At 61.1% G+C, this 19,628-nt stretch overlaps 3 protein-coding genes across 7 annotated transcripts; 2 read left to right on the top strand and 1 right to left on the bottom strand.

The window, feature by feature from the left end:
• The first annotated feature begins 20 nt into the window (after window positions 1-20).
• MUTYH (mutY DNA glycosylase) lies at window positions 21-5,232 on the top strand. 4 transcript variants are annotated; one of them, XM_084266034.1, is made up of 15 exons: window positions 21-187; window positions 356-489; window positions 1,203-1,242; window positions 1,572-1,645; window positions 1,772-1,813; window positions 1,892-1,963; window positions 2,155-2,268; window positions 2,546-2,643; window positions 2,928-3,072; window positions 3,297-3,372; window positions 3,441-3,626; window positions 3,768-3,913; window positions 4,112-4,264; window positions 4,381-4,431; window positions 4,680-5,232. In XM_084266034.1, exons 1-15 carry the CDS (start codon window positions 91-93, stop codon window positions 4,782-4,784), a joined length of 1,533 nt encoding a protein of 510 aa, XP_084122160.1. In that variant the 5' UTR covers window positions 21-90; the 3' UTR covers window positions 4,785-5,232. The 4 variants fall into 4 exon arrangements, with proteins under 4 accessions (XP_084122160.1, XP_084122161.1, XP_084122159.1 ...); XM_084266035.1 differs by having other exon boundaries at window positions 3,471-3,626; XM_084266033.1 differs by having other exon boundaries at window positions 1,572-1,813.
• A 541-nt stretch (window positions 5,233-5,773) lies between these two features.
• HPDL (4-hydroxyphenylpyruvate dioxygenase like) lies at window positions 5,774-7,581 on the bottom strand. Its single transcript, XM_084266105.1, has one exon. The coding sequence runs from the start codon at window positions 7,427-7,429 to the stop codon at window positions 6,251-6,253; it is 1,179 nt and encodes a 392-aa protein (XP_084122231.1). The 5' UTR covers window positions 7,430-7,581; the 3' UTR covers window positions 5,774-6,250.
• A 2,692-nt stretch (window positions 7,582-10,273) lies between these two features.
• On the top strand, window positions 10,274-13,492 carry LOC311193382 (selenoprotein Pb-like). 2 transcript variants are annotated; one of them, XM_084266190.1, is made up of 5 exons: window positions 10,274-10,314; window positions 11,036-11,253; window positions 11,359-11,571; window positions 11,712-11,847; window positions 12,499-13,492. In XM_084266190.1, exons 2-5 carry the CDS (start codon window positions 11,051-11,053, stop codon window positions 12,742-12,744), a joined length of 798 nt encoding a protein of 265 aa, XP_084122316.1. In that variant the 5' UTR covers window positions 10,274-10,314; window positions 11,036-11,050; the 3' UTR covers window positions 12,745-13,492. The 2 variants fall into 2 exon arrangements, with proteins under 2 accessions (XP_084122316.1, XP_084122317.1); XM_084266191.1 differs by having other exon boundaries at window positions 10,283-10,309.
• The last annotated feature ends 6,136 nt before the right edge of the window (window positions 13,493-19,628 follow it).

Here is a 19,628-nt window from a genome sequence, read left to right on the forward strand (position 1 = left end):
CTCGGGGGGGGGGGAAACATTTTCCCGGGAAAGCTTCACGCGGCGCTGCTGCCGCTGTTCTCGCAGCCCCGGGCTCGGCGCGGCGCCGCCATGAGCCCCCTGCAGGCGGCAGCCGCCGGGAGCCTCCGGCGGGGCGGCAGGAGGGCGCCGGCGGGGCGGAGCGCGAAGCGGGCCTTGCCCGGCCGAGGTAGCGGGAGGTCTGGGGGCGAACGCGGGGCGCCCCGTGGGGCACGGGGCTGCCAGAGCTCGCTGCGTCCCCGTAGGGCCCGGCACTCGGTGCTCGCCCAACCGGCAGCGGCTCTGTCGGGCCCCGCAGCCCTCGCCGTGCCCTGACCCCGCGCCGCTCTCCTGGCAGGGGCCCCAGCTCCGCCGCCCGCTCCGCCGCCCGCCCGGCACCTCTTCAGCGACCCGGCTGAGATCGAGTCCCTGCGCGGGGCCCTGCTGGCGTGGTACGACAAGTGCAAGCGGGACCTGCCCTGGAGAGCGCTGGTAAGGGCGGGCGGGGGGCCGGAGCGGGACCTCAGCCCCTCCGCCTAAGGGAGGGATGTGCCCCCGGTGTCACACGTCCTGGCAGCGGGTGTCGGAGGCGCCTGCGCTCCCAGCCGTGTCCCGCGGTGAGCGCTCTGCAGCCACCCGCCTGGGCACAAGCGGGGAGCGGGGTGAAACCGCGCAGCCCGCAGCGCTCCTCTGCTCCCGCCCCCGCGCCAGCGAGCGCTGCGCAGAAACCGCTCTCCGCGGGTTTGCTTCGAGCCCCCGCGCGTTGCGTGAGCGCTCCGCCCGCTCTGCGCCCGGCCTGGCGCCGGATGCGGTGCCGTGGAGGCGTCCGCCCCGCAGCAGCGTCGGTCTGCGGGGCGCTGGGACCTGCGCGGCCCCTCTGAGGGACTTGCGTCTGCCTTCGCTCGCTCCCCGTGCAGGGGGTGGGGGAGGCTCAGGTCTGGGACAGCTCCTCTGGTGGGGTTTTTAATGTCTGAGGTGAACTCCTGCTGTGGTGCCCCTCGTGCTGCATCGGGGAGGGGGTGCTTTAGCCGTTGCTGACCCAAACTTGGAGCTTCTGAGGGCCGGGGGGGAGGGAAATACGCAGCCCCTCATGTATATGCAGTGTTCACAACACAATGCAGGACTTTATTTTTATGTGAGGGTCCCCTCTGTGGTGGGGTCCTGTGTCACCCAGTTCTCCTCACTCCATCTTCTTCCCCTTTCAGGCTGCAACTGAGCCGGATGCCGACAGACGGGGGTACGCAGGTGAGGAGCCGGGGGTGCCAGGGGGGCCCCCAATACCCATGTGCTCTATGGCCTTGTGAGGATATGTGGCTTCAATCACCATCCTTGGAACAAGCTGCTTGCCAGGGCCACGAGTCTCGCTGAGCCCCACCTGCAAGGCGCTGGTGGGGGGTGGTCTGAGAGCCCACTTTGGGCCTGTGGAGCCTCCTGTGGGGCAGCACGTGGAGGGTGGGAAGGGTCCTGTGGGCTGTATGCTGGTGTGGCGCTTGTAGCTAGTGCTAACGTGGCCACAACAGAAGGTGTGGGTGGTGTTGGTGCCTCTGCTCTGACCCCTGCCCTGCTCCCTGCAGTGTGGGTGTCTGAGATCATGCTCCAGCAGACGCAAGTGTCTACTGTGATTGACTACTACAATCGCTGGATGCAGGTGACCGCTCCTTATGGAGACCTGTGCCCCCCACAGGAATCCCCTTTTGAAGACCTGGGGCAGGCCCCTGGCTGTGGGGCACGGCTCTGCTTGTCCCTGACTTGTCCCCTTCCCTCTGTACCACAGAAGTGGCCGACGCTGCAGGCTCTGGCACAGGCATCGCTGGAGGTGAGCATGGCTGCAGCTGGGTGCTCTCCTTGCCCTTGCAGCTCTTCCTCTAACACTGTGCTGTGTCTCTTGGAGCAGGAGGTGAACGAGCTGTGGGCAGGACTTGGCTACTACTCCCGAGGGAAGCGTCTGCAGGAGGCAGCAAGGAAGGTGCCCCAGTGATGGGGTGGGGGATGTGTTTCTGAAGCCCATGGGTTGGTGCTGGCTGCTGGCTGCCTCGCTGAGGCTGGGTGCTGCCAGCACGAGGCTGCGGAGGCTGGGATCCTGTCTTCCTGTGGCTGAAATGGGTTGTGTGCCCACGTTTCAGCTGTTCCCCCTGACCCCAGCCTTCTCTCTGTCAGGTGGTGTCCGAGCTGGCTGGTCAGATGCCCAGGACAGCTGAGGACCTGCAGAAGCTGCTGCCAGGGGTGGGCAGATACACAGCGGGGGCCATCGCATCCATCTCGTTTGGGCAGGTGAGAGCTGGGTGTCAGTGCATGATGGAGACGTGTCTCCCCTCTCTGGGCCCCAGCCCCTACCCTGGCAGGGTCCTGCTGGTAGATTTCACAATCAGGGGGCTCCCTGGGGCTGTGCTCGGCTCTGGCTCTCCCATGCTTTGTGGTGCATCTCACCCACCCCCCAGCTTGGCCTGTGGGTTGTGTACCCCCTTCTCTGTCCTGGAGCACCTCAGCTCCCCACCTTGCTAAGGGCACGGGCACCTCCTGGTGTGGTAACCCCAGCTCCTCATCCCAGGCTACCGGAGTCGTGGATGGGAACGTGATCCGGGTCCTGTGTCGCCTGCGCTGCATCGGTGCTGACTCCAGCAGCCCAGCTGTCATTGACCGGCTCTGGTAAGGGGAAGGCTGTGTCCCTGCTCCGAGGAGATCACAGCTGTGCTTGTTGGTGGCCAAGGGCAGGGCCCTTTGGGAGCTGTGGGGAGTGGAGCCTGCAAAGGGAGGGAGGCAGGCCTGGGGTGTGGGAGCTCTTGGAAAACTGGTGCTGCTGAGAGTGGTGGAGAAAGGACTCGGGTTGCCTCTGCACACCTGGGAGCATCCCCTCCCAGGCAGGAGGCAGAGAGAGGTCCCAGGGCCCTCTCCCTGCAGAGCCCAGTGTCACCTGCTGCTGTCTCTCCCAGGGACATGGCCAATGCCTTGGTGGACAGGAGCCGCCCTGGGGATTTTAACCAAGCCCTGATGGAGCTGGGGGCAACTGTGTGCACGCCCAAGGCCCCGCTGTGTGGGGAGTGCCCTGTCAAGCAGCACTGTCAAGCACGGCGCAGGGTAAGTACAGCCCCAGAATCTGCCTGTGTGCGGCTGGGGGCTGCCAGCTGTCCCAGTGGGGTGGCAGAAGGTCCTCTAGGTCCTCTGTGAAGCACAATGGCTGTCCCATACCAGTGTTGCAAGCTGGTTTTGGCTGGGCATCGCATCCTGCATCCTCACAGGGTGCTGGCCCTTGGTGGGCTGGTGGATGAGCCTGTCCCCATTCCTGTCCCCCCCCCTTGCAGGTGGAGAAGGAGCTGTCCTTTGCCTCGCAGAAGCTGTTTGGAAAACCCACCCCAGTGCCTGATGTTGAGGACTGTGGTAAGCACCTGAGGAGATCCCCTCTGTGGCTCTGGGATCTGTGGCAACTGTTACATTGGTGTTTGCAGGTGTTGGGGACTGTGCCCTGTGCCCCCCAGCCACAGAGCCATGGGACAGCAGCCTGGGGGTCACCAACTTCCCCCGGAAAGCAGCAAAGAAACAGCCGCGGGTGGAACGAACAGCTACGTGTGTGCTGGAGCGGAGGGGCTGCCACGGGGCCCCGGAGTACCTCATCGTGCAGAGACCCAGCTCTGGTATGGGGCTGGGTGGGAGGGCAGAGAAGGCACTGTGCTTCCCCTTCCCCGTGAGGGACCGAGCAGCCTGGGAATAGGATGTGATGTGGCTCAGTGTCCCCAGATGTGCCTCTCGCTGGCTCATGGTTGTGCCCCTCACAGGTCTCTTGGCCGGGCTCTGGGAGTTCCCCAGCTTCCCGCTGGCTGAGGATCTGCAGGAGAAGAAGCAGAAGGAGGTGCTGGCTGATCACCTCCGGGCATGGACAGGGTGGCCAGTGGTGGCAGGCAGCCTGCGGCTAATTGGAGAGGTGAGGCTGGAGCTGGAGGGATGCAGTATGAGACGTGTGCTTGGCCGTGGGGCAGAAGGTCCCACTTCCCTCCTGTTACCCCTCCCAAGCCTGACCCGCTCCTCAGAGCCCTGACAGACTCAGTGCACTTGTGAGGCAGCTGAGGAGGCAGCGCACCCCCTGCTGTGTGTCCATGTCTGTCTTCCCATCTCCATGCAGGTTGTCCACATCTTCTCTCACATCCACCAGACATACGTGGTCTACTCCCTGCCCCTGGATGGGGATGTGACCCTGGGCCCTGCCTTGTCTCCATCTCGCTGGGTGACAGAGGAGGAGTTCCATGCCTCAGCTGTGTCCACAGCCATGAAGAAGGTACCAGAGGGACCTGCGCCTTTCTTCCCCTCTGGGCATCCCCCAATTTCTGGGGGCAGTCCCAGCTCCTGGAGCCAGCTGCAGTTCAGCTCTGGGCTCTCTTGTGCTTCCTTCAGGTGCTGAAAGCGCATGAGAAGCAGCGTGGGGAGGAGAACAGCCCAGGCAAGGTGGGTATTGCTGGGGGGTTGTGAGCCCCAGGAGCTGCTCTGTGTCACTGTGGCCAGGCTCTGGGGTGGTACTGGAGCCCCCTCTGCAGTGGGCTCAGGCCAAGGAGCATCCCCAGCCTGGGGCAGGGCTGCAGCTGGGGCATGTCCCTGAATGCCCCCAGTACCAGGGTCCTGCCCCATCCCCAGGCAATCCCTGGGGGCTGTGGGGACCCTGGGGTTTGGTTTAGCCCCATATGTCTCTCCCGCAGGGCTGCAAGCGGAAGCGGGGGGCAAAGCTGCAGGGAGCAGGTGGCACCCGCCCTGGGAGGCAGCTCTCCCTCCGCGCCTTCCTCCAGGCCCCCACCTCCCCGTGAGGGAACCTTGGCCCTCTGAGACCACCGGAGACCTGCAGTCCCGTGAGTCCTGAGCCTGGCATCAGGATGCTGCACCCACCCTGCAGCGCTGTTACTGGTCTCCTGCTCCTCCACCAGCTTCCCCGGCTCTCCCAAGGGCCTTGTGCCTCGGTGGGGCCAGCGCAGTCCTGGATGTGACCCAGAGCTGGGCTTGCCCTGTGTGCTGGAGCCCTCCTGGGGTTACTGGTCCCGCACAGGCACTGCAGATCCATGGCAGCAGGGTTTTTGCCCAGCACCAGGAAGGCTGTGGCCACGTTGCTCCCCCAGCCCTGTCCTCAGCTGCCCCCCTGCACCCGGCAGCAGCTGTGAATGCTGCTCTTCCATTCCAGGCTCTCTCTGCCTCCTTTTAGACACTTGTTTCTACTGAACCTGAGCCACAGGCTTTTTAATAATAAAACTAAAACGTGCAGGGTTTTTTTAAAGTGGTTTTCTGCCTCTCTTGTGCTGAGCTAGGGCTGTCCAGCAGCCTCTGGTTGAAGGGGAGGATGACTGGCAGGATCCTGGGGTGGGAACAGCTGAGATTTTACCACGTGCTCATATGCTCCTTGGCTGAGCGTTAACTGCTGCTGCCCCTCTCTAAGGCACCCAGAGCACCTCTACTGCGGGGGCAGGATCAGCCCCCAGGGTCTGCACAGCTCCTGCCCCCAGGATGCTGCTTGGTGGGGCTGAGCAACCAGCCCCTGGGCTTCTGGTAGGGTTTTACCCCCCCTTTATTTTTACCTTTTCCCTCAGGTTGTTCCCCACCACGTTCATGCTGTGGCTTTCCCCAACTGTGCTGCACAGTAACGCTACTTGGGGAGGTGCAAGGGGCAAGCACCATCACTTTGGGGGACTGCAGGACTGGAGACAGCCCCCTGCAAGGGGTGGAAAGGGTCCTCTCATCCTCACTGGGTCCTTGGCAGATCTTAAATGGGGGGAGGAAAAAAAAAAGCGAAGCCCAAAGCAGCACCTGCTGGTTAATTCTTTAATTGGGAGGAGCAAGAGGCCACCAGTCCTCCTGCACAGGGCCTGGCTGTGCTCTGGGTGGTGTCCATGGACCCTGGATTATCTACTCTCCTGAGGCAGCTCCTCCTCCCCTTCAGGGGATGCTGCTCCAACAGCAGTGCTGCTGGCTGTGCTGTGGGCACAGGTCTGTTAAATTCACCTTGATCTAAAGGCAGAAGGCTTTATGTGAGGCTGATAACTCACTGGGACCTCAGGAAGGGGAAGAAATCACCCTCCATCCCAGGGGATGCTGAGTCCCACTGGACCTGGCTCCAAGTGACCGCTGTCACGTTGAAGCTGGCTCTGGGTTGTGAGCCTTCCCTTGGTCCCTGCTCACCTGGGCCCTGCTGCAGGCGCCTATTGGAATCTCTGCAGTGGCATATTGCCCCAGGCTTGGACCAGGGCGGATGGGGAGCTGAGGGAGGAGGATTGTAGTGTTGTCACTACTGCTGCTGGTCCATATAGACCTGCACAGCTTTCCACAGTGCCCGTATGTTGCCCTCCCCAAAGCCTGGTGCTCCCCGACGGTCAATGAGCTCCAGGAAGAAGGTTTCCTCGGAAAAGATAGGATGGGTGAAGATCTGCATCAAGTACTCCTGGGAAGGCCTCTCTGTGGCATCAGTGCTTGGCTGGCCCTTGTCCCCGGCTGCTGTGGTGTCTAGCAGGATTCCCAGTTCTTCCAGTGCGTGGGGGTCCTGCCCAGCCCCTCGGATCTCCTCTGCTTTGCCACCCTGGCTGTAATAGGCAGCAGGGGGTGTGAAGAACCGTGCACCCCGCTGCTGCAAAGCCCTGGTTGTGGAGACAATGTCGGTGGTGCAGAGGCCGACGTGCTGGATCCCAGCCCCACCGTGCTGTTCCAGGAACGTGTCGACTTGGTTGGTGCCGTACTCGGAGAGGGACTCGGCAAGGACGAGCTTGCAGCCATGTGCTGGGGCACCCTGGGCACTCTGCAGCGCCAGGAGCAGCATGCCCACCCCCTGCCCACCGAGCACGTAGCCCTCAGCCGGCCTCTCCCGCGGGTTCAGCAGGAAGCGGTGGAAGCCGAAGCAGCGCTGGTACCAGTCCAGAGCCAGCCGGGCACCGCCGGGCGGGCAGACGTACGTGATGTGGTCAAAGTGGGTGATCTCAATCCCATCCCCCAAGGGGGCTTCTGCGAGGGGCTGGAAGCCGGGCAGGAAGGGTCCCCGGTAGCGGGATCGGTCCAGAAGGGTATGGCTGACATTGCCCACAATGGAGCTCACCACCCCATAGGTGACGGAGCCACCGTCATCCCTCACCTCGGTGGGGGGCACGGGCAGGGAGCATCCCCGGCTCTGCAGCCGCCTGCAGAGCCCCAGCACATCATCCACCTCAAAGCAGACATTGGAGGCTGTGCCCAAGGCGGGCCTGGGGTCCACATCGTAGAGGAAATCACGGGAGGAGGTGCTGGCAGGACCTAGCGCCAGGCGCTCGTTGACAAGGAAGACGGCGGATCCCCGTCGCAAGGCCAGCTGCCGGACCACCGGCGTCTCCCGCACGGCCACGGGCTGGAAGCGAAAGGTGTTGACCAGGTCCTGGGCCCAGCCCTGCCTGTAGGGCACGTGGAGGGAGATGAAGCAGGGGCGGCTCAGCAAGGCTGCCATGGAGGGACAGGCTGCAGGGAGGATGCACGGGGTCAGCGGGGGCTTGCTGGCTGCGGGAAGGAGTCATTCCTCCACCTCGCGCTGAGCCTGAGTTCATCAGCGCGCTCAGATGCACACCAATCTGAATTCACACTCATTAACTGCTTATATTCTAAATAAGTGGGTCTCACAGGCCAGTAGGTGCTGTACAAGGGCACCCACCTCTGGGGCAAGCTGCAAAGAGCTGCCTGAGGATACTGAGCTGTCCCACCACCCCTCTGTGGTGCTGCCCTGCCCACACCCGGGGTCATGGAGCAGGAAAGCCCTGAGCTTTGGTCACAGTGGGTCCCCTCTGCAGCTATGTGTCCCCTGAGGCTGCTACCCGGGAATGCAGGTGAGGGAGGTATTCTGCGTGTGTAAGCACTACGGGGACAAGGGTTGGGGTGGGGGGATGTCCTGTACCAGCAACTGGGAACACGGAGCTTGGACTGGTAAACACAGAGCAACATGCTGGTTACAGCTGAAAAGCTCCTGCACTGCCCCAGTACTTGTCAGTGGGGTCCCACAAATGTGGGGGGGGGGGGGGAGGGGAGGGACAGTGAGCAGTGGGGTCACAACAGGTCGGCATGCCCTTCCCCTCCCCGACAAGGGCAGTGTGGAGGTACTGCACCCCAGGAGTGACCTTGCCCTAGGGGTACAGTGGGTGAAATACCTGGGATGCTGCGGGGAGACCTCCCTTCCCCCCAGATACCTGTCTCACTGAACAGGGGCGCAAAATACCCATCCAAACACATCCTTGACATCAACTCCACAAGCAACCCACTGACGCCTTCTGACCCCAGGCCACGCACCAGCCACCCTGGCCAGACCCCAAGAACGTGCACTGGGGGAGGGGGTTGGTTGGGGACCATGACCTGCTCAAATGTTCCCTTCCTCCTGTGCCCCAGACAAGGGGTTTGCACCGAGTGCTCCCCTGCCAGGCTGCAGGCTCGGGGGAGCTGTGCTGCACCCGGCCTGCCGCAGGGGCACAGGGGGCTCAGCACCGCCCCGCCGGCACCCCCACCTGCTCCACCCCAGCCCGGGCAGCGGGGATGCTCGCCGAGCTCCTTGTCCGGGCAAGCACATGGCAGGGGACAGCGCTCCCCGGTCCCTCCCCGCCCGCCTCCCCCGCCGCTGCGGGCCCAGGATCGGTCCCGCTCCGCTCCCAGCACCGCCTCTCCCAGCCGTCCCGCCCCGGCACCCCCGGAGCTGCCACCCCCCACCCCCCCCCCCGTGCCCCTGGGGCCTGCAGGGCCCCGGCTCGCCCTCGGCCTGCGGCTCACCGGGGTCAAGGCTGCGGGCGAAGGGGATGCCGGGGCAGGGGTTGGCCCTGGAGAGGCGGTTCAGGTTGCTCCTCCCCGGCATGCGCCAGGCAGCGGCGGGTCAGGGAACGGGGTTGGCGATGCCAGGGAGGCAGCAGAGCCGCCTGCCCGGCGGTGGGAGGGGTCGGTGGGTGCCGTCCCGGGCACTCGTGGCGCGGGGTCGTGCCGGTGCGGGGTGAGAGCTGCTCCCGCAGCTTCAGAGCCGGGGACGGGCGGCTGCCGGGTACGGCGGGCACTGAGTTTCTCTCAACCCCGGAGGTGCCGGGCTGTGTTTGCAGAACAAAAACGCTGCCCAGCGTGATGGGGCTGAGGGAAGGGAGGAGATGAACTGGCTGCCGAGCCGTGGCTGGTTGTCCCCTGGGACCGGTGATGAAATGGCTCCTGTCTGCGATGGTCATTCCCTGCCAGCCCAAATCCCGGCGTAGGGTAACAGCCCCTGCTCAGCGCTGAGTGTTTCAGGGTGCTCATGGTACCCTCAGGGGCTTTGAGGGGGAGCAACATGCTGACGGGCGGGCAACAGCTCTGCGAAGGATTCAGCATCGGCCATGGGATGGGTTTGCTTCAGGATGACTCTGCTCAGCTACATCTGCTCCTGGATCCCCCCCCCCCGGCTTTGCTGATGCCCCTGAGCTCGTCAAGTCGTCATCCCGTCCCGTCCCTCCCCCTCGCTCCTCCTCAATGCTCCTCTCTCCCTGCTGCTTGTGGCTGGTTTTGGACAATTGCCCCCACTCTTCGCTTGCCTGGGACCACGCTGCTGCCCCTGTTGTGTCTGTGCCTGCCGCCCATCCCTGCCTTATCATGTTTTTGTACAGAGCCCGGGTACAATAAACAGCTCAAATATTTGCAGAGATGGCCGTGTGTGGCTGGAGTGGGGAGCTCCTCTTGTTTGCTCCTGGGGGGGGTGGGATCCACCGCAGCTGTGATTTCCCAAGGGAGCACGGGTTCCTCACGCCACCACAGCCCTCCCCCAGCAACGGGGCTGGACCAGAGGCACAGGACTGGATGCCAGGGGCTTGCTGTGGGGTGGCACCCCACGGTGTGAGCAGCTCGGGCACCCCAGGGCTGCAGGGCAAGCACCTGTCTCTTTTGGCTGCAGGATACCAGAGGCTGGGCCGGCAGCTCCCCGGGGACCTCGTGCGTGGGTGGCACCATTCGATGTCGCCCCACGGTCCTGCAGCCCTTTGCTGCAAGCGGTGTCCTTGGCAGTGCCACCAACCCTCCCGTGCCCGGGGGAGGGTCCAGCTCTTCCCCACAGCACCGCCTGGCACCCTCTGCGCTGGCCCAGCACCAGGCACGGCTTGGCCCCCGGCTGGGCAGCAGGACCCCGAAGCCGAGTGGCACGGCGGGGGACAGTGCCTGCCTTGTTGCCGTCCCCCCGAGGCAGGCGGTGGCGGGGGGGCGCAGTCCCTGCTCCGGCCAGGCTCTTCCCCTCCCTCCTGGGCGGGGAGAGTGGTCGGGAGATAAAAAGGAGACCCGGGCCAGCTGGGTACCGAGAGCTGCTGGGGCAGGGAGCGAGGGCTGGCTGGAGGACGGCAGTGAAGTGCGGTATTGAGGGCTCGTTTTCGCGGGGGGGAGAGGGCTGGGGATTGGGGTGTGTCCATCCTGACCAGACCACGCAGCCCCCTGCTCCCTCCCCACCTCCTTTGATCGCCCCCATCCAGCCCCATGTCCTTTCCTTGCCCGTCAGTTGTGCTGGATCCTGGAGGGATGAGGAATATCTTGGGGTGGACTGGGTTAGGGGCTGCGGGAGGAAGGGGTTCCAGGTAGACATTGGTGGTGGTTAAGGGCTCTGTGCACCCCCCCAAGTGCTTCTTGGGGCATCAAGGACTGTCAAGGTGACCTCAAGGTGAAACCATCCCTGTCCTACTGACACCTCAATCATGGCTGCAATGATGGGGGCTGCATCCCTGCAGCAAAGTCAGGTCCCTGGCCATAGCTGGGTCTGGCTTTTGGGGTTGCAGAGGTAGAGAAGGGCCATGGTGGGAGCTGGACTTTTCTCCCCCGCCATGTGGAGCTGGTGCCCCACTGCTGGGGGAGACTTCTTCATCCTCTGATTTCCACACATCCGCCCCCCCCCTACTCTCCCCCTCCTCCACCAGCATGAGGGTCCTGGCTCCCAGTGCTGTGCTGGGACTGGCATGATACTGCCAACCAGTCTTTGAATGCCCCAAAGTGGGGTATGGGGAGGTGGTTTGGGGCTGAGGGGACCCTGCTGGTTTGAGCCCTGGGACAGAGGGGAGACTAATGCCCCTTTTCCCCCTGCCAGGGCCAGGGGGCCAGGATGGGGCTGCTAGTGCTGGCCCTGGCAGCCTGGCTGGGGCTGGCCTCAGCCTCTGAGGAGGCAGCCAACAGCAGCTGGCTCTGCCAGGAGGCACCGGCATGGAGCGTCAACGGCTTGAGCCCCATGGCGGGGGCAGCAGGGCAGGTGACAGTGGTGGCCCTGCTGAAGGCCAGCTGACACTTCTGCCTGCAGCAGGCCCACAGGTGAGCCCCACTCCCCTCTGCCCCAAACCCAGCCCTGCCACACTGGGGGATGGTGTAGAGGAACCCCCATCCCGGCACCCTCTCCCAGCGGCTCCTTCCCCACAGCCTGGGGGGCCTGCGGGAGAGGCTGGCCCGGCAGGGCACGGCCGACGTCCGCTACATGATCATCAACGAGAAGGCGCCGCTCTCCCGTGCCATGTTTGGGGAGCTGGAGCGTGCGGCACCGCCGGGCATCCCTGTCCTCCAGCCAGAGCCGGATGAGCCCGATGTCTGGCAGGTCCTGGGGGGTGACAAGGATGACTTCCTCGTCTACGACCGGTGAGTGTCCTCTATCTCAGCTGAGCCTTTCCTGGGGAGTTGCAGAGCATTTGGTGGGCTTCCTAAAGCTGCCCCCATGGCTGGGCTAGGGGGACCCCACACCTCATCCCTTCAAGCTGGGTGGTGGCTTCTCCCCGCAGATGTGGCCGCCTGGCTTTCCACATCCAGCTGCCCTACAGCTTTCTCCACTTCCCCTACGTGGAGTCAGCCATCCGCTTCACCCACAGCAAGGACTTCTGTGGCAACTGCTCCCTCTACCCCAACACCACCCAGGAGGTAAGGAGTGGGGTTGCTTGCTGGAGCCAGGCTCCCTTCTCTCCTCTGGCATTGCACGTCAGGAAGTAAGCGATGTTATCTTTGTACCAGGGACAGGCTCTGGGCTGGCAGCTGCCCTCGATCATAGTCAAAAGGGAAGGGGGTGAAAGGCCTGGAGGAAGGATGGTTTAATAGGTCAGGGCTTTCAGGTTGGGAGGGAGGGTACTAAAGTGGTCATAGCCCAGATCTGGAAAAGCTAACTGGGGTCTCTGGCTGTTCTGATATAAGAAAGGGGCAGGCAATGGATCAAGAAGTGACAAGCTTGGAGCAAAGAGAAGGATGTAGCTCTGGGCTCAGCAGGCGATTAGTCACTTCCTAGGAGAAAAAAAATTCCATCTAGAAATACTAAATGCAAAGTCCTTTCCTGGCTCAGGAGTTTCCTGGACCACAGACAGCTCGAGCTAAGGGGTGCAGGTACAGAGGCTTGTGCTCTCTGTGCTCCAGCCTCTCCTGTCCTCCCTGTGCCTGGATTGGGGCTGGAGAGCCTTTGGTCTGAACCGTGCAGCTTTCTGCATGGCGGCTGCTGTTCTGTTTTCACCCCCACTCACAGATGTGCTCACAGGCTCTGTGCACAGTCACAGACTGCACCAGCCTTTGCGTTGCTTTCCCCAGGCTAACAGTACCATGGAGGTCCCTGTAACCCCGAGCCCGCTTCCTGAACAAGAGGGGAAGGAGTCAGAGACCCCCGTCCACCAGCACAACCCCCTCCATCCTCACCACCATCGTGTGGTCAGCAGCGAGAGAGCTACAGACCCAAGTGGAGACCGTGACCCTGCTACCCATGCTCACCACCACCACAGAGACCAGAGCCGGCTGCATCGCAAGGGGCAGAAGCAGAAGGAGGGGAGTGAGCACTAAGCCAGGCTGGGCAGCCTTGCAGAAGAACCCTGTAGTGTGCAGACCATGCCAACTCGCTTCTCAGAGGCACAAAAGGACTTGCTTTGAGCTGCTGGTCGCCAGCAGCGTTGGTATAACAACCCCCTCCAGCATCTCCCATGGTGAGGGATCCCATGCTGTGACCAGGGATGAGAACCCCCCCTCAGACTCCCCAAGGTGCTGGTGTTTTCAGCCCCAGGGCTCAGTTCTGAGCCTTCCTCTGCTGCCACATGCCTTTCCATGCTCAATGAAGCCTGCTGTGCAAACCAGGAGGGCCCTGGTCACTGCTGGCTGACACCGCATGGAGCAGCAGGGCAGGGATGGAGATACCAGAACTGGGACCAGGAGCAGCACTGCCAGCACCCTCTGCTCATCCTGGCACGCTTGGGTGCCCTGGTTGGGGAGCGAGGGGAGAGCAGCCTGTGCCCTGTGGGGTGTGACCCCGGGGGACGAGGGCATTAGGAGTGGTAGGAGGTCGCAGCTCCCCATGAGCCAAACCCTGTACCCCCATTGCTGTCACATCCTGGGGACCCTCCAGGCCTTGCACACGGGTATGTGCAGTGGTGATGGGTGGCCGCAAGATGGTGGTCTTGTCCCCTCTTGGAGACCTAGGGGCTGTATCCAGAGCCCACAGCTCCGGGAGGACGGGGGTAAGGGTCCTGGGTTCTCTCCTGGAGATTGGAGGGCGATGTGGATATCCAGAGCACAAATAAAACCTCTGTGAAGCGAACCTTGTTCAGCCTGGCCTCTGGTGCCCCTTCCCCAGAGAGAGTGGGCGACTCGCTCAGCGCTGGGCTGGCTTTTTGCAGGATGAGGACCTGTAAAGCAGCAGCTGGAGGTGACTGGTCCCTGTGCAGAGACTTGGATGGAAAGGGGTCAGAGACCCGAGACCCCATCTCCTCACACCTTCTGGTTACGTCCTGCCAGCTGTGAACCCAGGGGTCAGTCCCTCTCCCCAGGCAGGATATTAACCCTGGGCTGCCAGGAGGAAGTTTGGCTTGGCACCTCGAGCTTTGGCTTCTAGGTGTGATGTTGGGGTGCCTGCCCTGGGCTGTTGTCGTGGGGCCAAAGCTCCCATATGCAGTCCAAGGTCATCCTGGGCATCTTGTCCCTAGTCTTGTCCCTGTAGCAAGCACAGCTCTCAGCTGGGTGCTGTGTCCCTGGCAGGCAGCTGTGTCTGCCTGCACCCCAGGCTGCTCCCATGCCTGTCCCAGCCTTCACTCTGGCTTCATCCATCATCCCACACAGCCCCACCCAGCCCCTTCCTTGAGGTCTCCATCTCCTCTCTGGGCCCCACTGCCTGAGTGGGGAGTGAAGCCATGTGTCTTCTGCTCAGTGCCACGCTGTGCTGCGTGTCCTGGTGAGGATGCTCTGAGCTGACTTTCTGCCCTGCATCCTGGGAGGCTGCACCCCCCTGTCTTGTCTCCGGGGGGGAAGATGCTCTGCCCAGTGACTGGGGCAAGAGCCAGAGTGAGCAGGAGCTGCTCCCGATGGGGATGAAGGCAGCGGGATCAGGTGGGTCTTTCTCACTAGCCCAGGGCAGCCAGCCTGGCAATTCCATGGGTGCTGCTGAAACCTTCCTCCCCCCTCCTCCATCTCTTGCTCCCTCTCTCCTCCTCCTTCCCCTTCCCCCTCTACCTGCTCCCAGCAGCCCACAAGGGCACCTCTGTCTGCTGCTCCTGCCATCAATATCGAGGTTATCTTTTTCTTCTGGCAGCTGCTGTAATTGAAACAAAGCAGGCCGGGCCTCACGGGCTCCGCTCCTCTCACTCATTTTGCTGGTGCTGCTGAGACAACTAATTCATCTTATCGATGAGGGGTTGGCCTCTTTTTCCACCAGGGCCAGGCAGAGCCTCACCATGGCTGGTAGGAAGGGCCTGTGTCCCTGCAGCGTGCTGCTCTGACCCAGCCTGTGGTCCTTGGCTTGCAGCAGCTGGGTGCTGGCCACCAGCAGCAGATGCCAGGGGAGCAGGTCTGGGATGAGAGGTGCAGACTGGAAGGATGTGGATGACTCCTGTCTCTTCCTTTTGTTAAATTCCACATCCTTTCACTTGCACAGCGCCTGAAGGTGTCCCTGGCAGGGAGGTGACATTGTGATGAGTGGGGTGCACACAGATTTGCATTTGCTTGCTGATGACCAGGTCTGCAATTAGTGGTGGCAGATAGAGGGTTCACCACTGGTGCTGGGTGGGCAGCCAGCTGCATGGTTACCATTTGGCTACCTCCCAGGAGATGTACATCCCTCCCTGAAGACTGGGGTTGGTGTTTTGCTTTGGGTAGAGAGATTAATGTGTGGGGAGGAGCTGTGGCATTGCTTGGGTGATGTCCTGTGTGTTTGAGTCACGGACAGGGTTTAAGGTAAAGCTGATGCTGCTCCATGTGTTATTGTCCAATGGTCTGAAGGGTTTGGGGGTGCTGTGCTTGAGCCCCTCATGGCATGGCTCTGCCCCAGGTGATGGAGACCTGGAGCTCTTCAAAACCTGTGTCAGCATCTGTACTTCAGCAGTGCTGAGGGAGAGCTTTGGTCCAAGTGAGGTGGAGGAGGGGTGTTTTGGGGCACTTTGGGCTCTTCCCATCACTGATGTCATGGGAAGTGATGCTCTTAGGAGTCAGAGAGCCCCAAGGAGTGCTCAGCTGTTTGCGGGGGTGGAGCTGGCTCAGCAGGGCAGGGTCCAGGACAAGGAACTGGGGCTGACAACAGGTCCTGGCAGTGCAGGGCTGTGGTAGCCCGGCGCCTGTGTCAGTGCCGCTGCCCCAGAGGAGGATGCACCGTGGTACCCGGCTGTCCATGGCTGTGCCAAGCCCGGAGGAAGACAGACCCTGATCCCACGTCACATGCAGGCTGCTGCCTTGGCCCTGTGTGCTGCTGCAGCCGAGGGCCAGGCAGAGCCTCTCAGGAGAGGAGAACAGCCAGTCCTAATGTCAACAGAGGCCTCTTGTGCAGCGATGCTGTGTCAAGAAGAGGAATGGGTCCCTCCTCCTCCGCCCATTCATCTGGCAGCCGGGGCTGGCGTGCCGCCAAGCCAGGCTGCTTTGGAAACATTTCATTGAGGAGGCAGCTGAGCCTAGGAAAACAGAATGAAAATATACAGAGAGATCACTGTTGTTAGGCAAAATAAAGGCAGGCGGCTGCATTTCTGACCCCCAAGTCCAGCTCAGCCGGGCCCCTCTTGCTTCTGTGGGGTGAGGGTGAACGCCACAGCCTAGGGACAGCAGCCATGTGTCTCCACTGTGGGCTAAGAGCAGAGGAACGAGAGATGTAGAGCTTGCCCCCAGCTTTGGCCAACTTGCTGACATCCCTGGTGATTGGTCCAGGCTCATCTTGTTGTAGCATTGCCCAAGGAGATGGGTCAGGGTGGAGAAGCAGCCACAGAAATGAGCCAACTGCAGTGATTTGTGTCCCCTGCACAGCCACTGGTGCTGGGGACTGGCAGAGATGGGGCTGAGAAGTGCGTCTGACACTGGCCTTGCTCATCCCCATCTCCTTCCTCAGCATCACATCGCAGGTCCTGGAGGGTTGTGAGGCCACCAGCAGGACAGAGCCGGGTCACTGGGTTTTCAAAGCCCTGTTGCTTGGTGTGTCCTGTCTTTTGTCTGCTGGCAGAGGGAGAGCAGTCACCCTTGGGAAGGGGGTGGAGTCATCTACCTGGCTTTAGGGCAAAGGTGTGTTCAGCATTTGCCTCTTCCACTGCTTCCCTAATGACCCCTTTTGTCCTTCCAAAGGTCTCCAAGTCTCTTCTCAGCTGCTTGCTGGCCCGAAACAGACCCACCCCAGGTCCTTCCATCCCTCTTGGTGGGTCCAGAGTGGTTTGAGGGAGACAGAGCTGGAGCTGTGGCCCCACGGGACATAAAGGTAATCTCCCCACACACACACCCCACAGGTGCTCTTGGTGCCACCATGGTGGCTTTGCATGGCTTCACCTCCTCTATTTGTCCAGCCACTGCCATGCAAGAACAAACCAGCCATTTCTCCATGCTGCTTTTTTCTGGTCCCTACCTTCGCTCACCATTGATGGACAACGGCAGGGAGGGAACAGCTTGCTGCTGTTATTTATGGTTTTGATCTGGGGGTTGAAAGGAGCCCAGTGTGAATAGACAAAGCCCAACCAGCACCCCAGGAGAGATATTTTGCTAGCTCAACACACATGGGTTTGCAGCACAGAGCAGATGCCCAAGGCTGAGAGGGGATCCCACACTGGTCCCTGTGTTCACAGGAGCTTTGCTAAAATTCAGGCTCCCTTCCACCTCACCTTCCCACCAGGGAAGCAGATAGCAAGCTACTCCTTTTCTGCTGCCACACGAGGGGAGCTTTGCTGGGTCTCTCTCCATCTGTCCCTTCTGAAGATGAGCTGGGTGTGACACTTGGTTTCCAGCCTAACTATGGTGCAGTGCTGAGCTGCTGTGTCCTGCTTTTGCATTGGGTGGCTTCAAGCAATGCAGCCTCATCCCAGGACTGCCAGACACTCAGCTGAAGCTTTGCCACTGTCTGCTGCTGGCTCCTGCATTGCTCATGGAGCAATGTGTGTGAGGACGTGGTGTCCTGGAGGGGAGGTGGGATGGGTGGGCTGTTATAGGGAGAGTCAGTGCAGCACAACCTTCCTTTCATCCCATTGTGCCCCACACCAAGGACAGCACCGGGGTCTGGCCTTACTAGTGAGTCCCTGAATGGGCTTTCCATACTGCTGAGACCTGAGGAATGTCAGCATCTCTCATGGGAGGTACTCATGACCTCCTTGTAAAGGAGGAGCCTTGCAATGGAGCAGCCTCTGAGCGAGTCCTGCATGCCTGCTGAAGAGACAAATCCTGAGCTGGGTGACTGCCCAGCCAGAGCAAGAGCCCTGATAAGGCCATAAAAGGAAAGATGAGTTAATGATGTTTGTTGGATTTTACTATGGAAGAGGTCCCAGGCTGGAGCCTGCTTTTTTTTCCCCCCCACACGGATGTGCCTGTGGAAATGGCGTTGGAATAGATCATTGAAATGGTTGGTAAGGAATGACCCGGACTAGATGCTCCAGGTGTCTGACCTCTGGCTGCTGAAGCCTGCTGCTGCACGTGGGACGATGGCAGCTGAGATAGCAAAGGTCCTCGTGGGCTGGGGAGCCGCAGCTTGGTATGGCTGGCAAGACAGCTTGGTACTGCAGTGAAGGCCAGCAGAGCTGGGTGTGAGGAGAAGCGTATCTCCCCTAGCCACCCGGCCAATCAGCATGCAGTAACAAGGCTACACAGCCAGTTAACATCCAACAATGTCACCAGCCAGCCAATCAGCCCCGTGGGACCGCAGCTTCCCAGCCAAGTAGCCATGGGGCATTGTAACCCCACAGCCAATCAGACATGGGGCATTGTAACCCCACAGCCAATCAGATATGGGGCATTGTAACCACACAGCCAATCAGACAAGGGGCATCGTAACCTCACAGCCAATCAGACAAGGGGCATTGTAACCCCACAGCCAATCAGACAAGGGGCATCGCAACCCCACAGCCATCAGCCATGCCTTGTGTGCCCATTGCAGGCTGTGTGCAGGGCTGCCTGCCCCACGGGACCCTCTCCCAGCACCAGGTTTCATACCTTCCTCTGAGGCGGGTCCACCACTCCCTTGTTCTGGTGTTAATTACACTCCATTACTGAGGTTTCGTCACTTCTGTTTGAACCCGTTCTGCTTTCAGCCTCTTCTGCATTGTTTTATTGGCTGGTGGAGCCATTGTGTTACCTTCTCTCCATTACTATTCCATTATCTTTTTCTTTGTTCCTGGAAAAGTGAAGTTCGGTCAGTGTTTGATTTCTCCCTGCCCCCAGAAGACCATTCCCCACCCAGAGTTAGCTACATTTTCACTGCCATATGCAAAGTATGTTAAAGACAGAGGGTAAAATGCTGGGACAATGCAAAGGAATTATGGTATTACCTACCATCAGTTCTCTGCCCAGGGTAGACAACCAGAACCCTGGTTGACAGAGGGTGGAGGAACAAGCCCTGCCTGACTCCAGCTTCCCACCCGGATGGTCCCTGGAACCCGCTGGCATCTCCAAAGCCAGGGCAGACCTCATGCAAAAGGCTGACGTGCGCAGTGTTTATGCCTCACTTTAACATCATTTATTCATGCTCTTGTAGCCTGCAAAACGACTCCCTGGTTATTTTAGCATCTCTAATTAAGGGGAGGGAGTTTCAGTGGTTGAGAGGGGGGGTGATCGGCCGGGGGGCCACTTTCTGCTGAGCTCAGTGCCACAGCAGTCAGGCTGGCCAGGATGGATGCCGACCTCCGACGCGGGGCTGGGTGAGTAACTTTCTGGAGCGCTCTGTGCTTTTAGTCCGTGCTGGGGAGGTGACTGTTTCTCCTGGAAGCCCAGGGTCTTTGCCCAGCAGCTCCTCCAAGCTTAATTGCTGGCCTGCACAGCAAATGCTTTTGCTGGAAGAGTGCAGAAATCCCTGTGGCAAGGCAGAGGCTCAGCACTTTGCTAATCTTATGGGGGCTGGGGAAAGGCAGCCCTGGCAAGCCATGTGTGTGGGAGAGAGGGAGGGAGGGAACAACAGCTCCTGACAGCCCTAACTCAACTGGTTGAGTGTGAGGGGGAGTCTGGGTCTACCCGATAGCACTTCACTCCATTTTTCTCCTTTGTTGCTGCCCCAGAACACCTCCTTGTTCCTCCTGCCTCTCTGCTCCTGGGTGTCCCTTCTTCAGCTGTATGAAGGAGCCTCCCACACTCCATACTTCCCCATCCCTGTGGCAGGGCTTGCTACAATTCCCCCACTCATCCCCCAGCCTCCTGCCGAGGTCCTCCAGGACCCCCAGCTCTGCCAGGTCCAAACTGCTGGTGCCTGTGGTGCACATGAGGCAGAGGTGATGTGTCACAGGGTGCCCTGTGGAGGG

This window comes from Gallinula chloropus (assembly GCF_964237585.1).
Source record: "Gallinula chloropus genome assembly, chromosome: 6".
NCBI classification, from domain to species: domain Eukaryota; kingdom Metazoa; phylum Chordata; class Aves; order Gruiformes; family Rallidae; genus Gallinula; species Gallinula chloropus.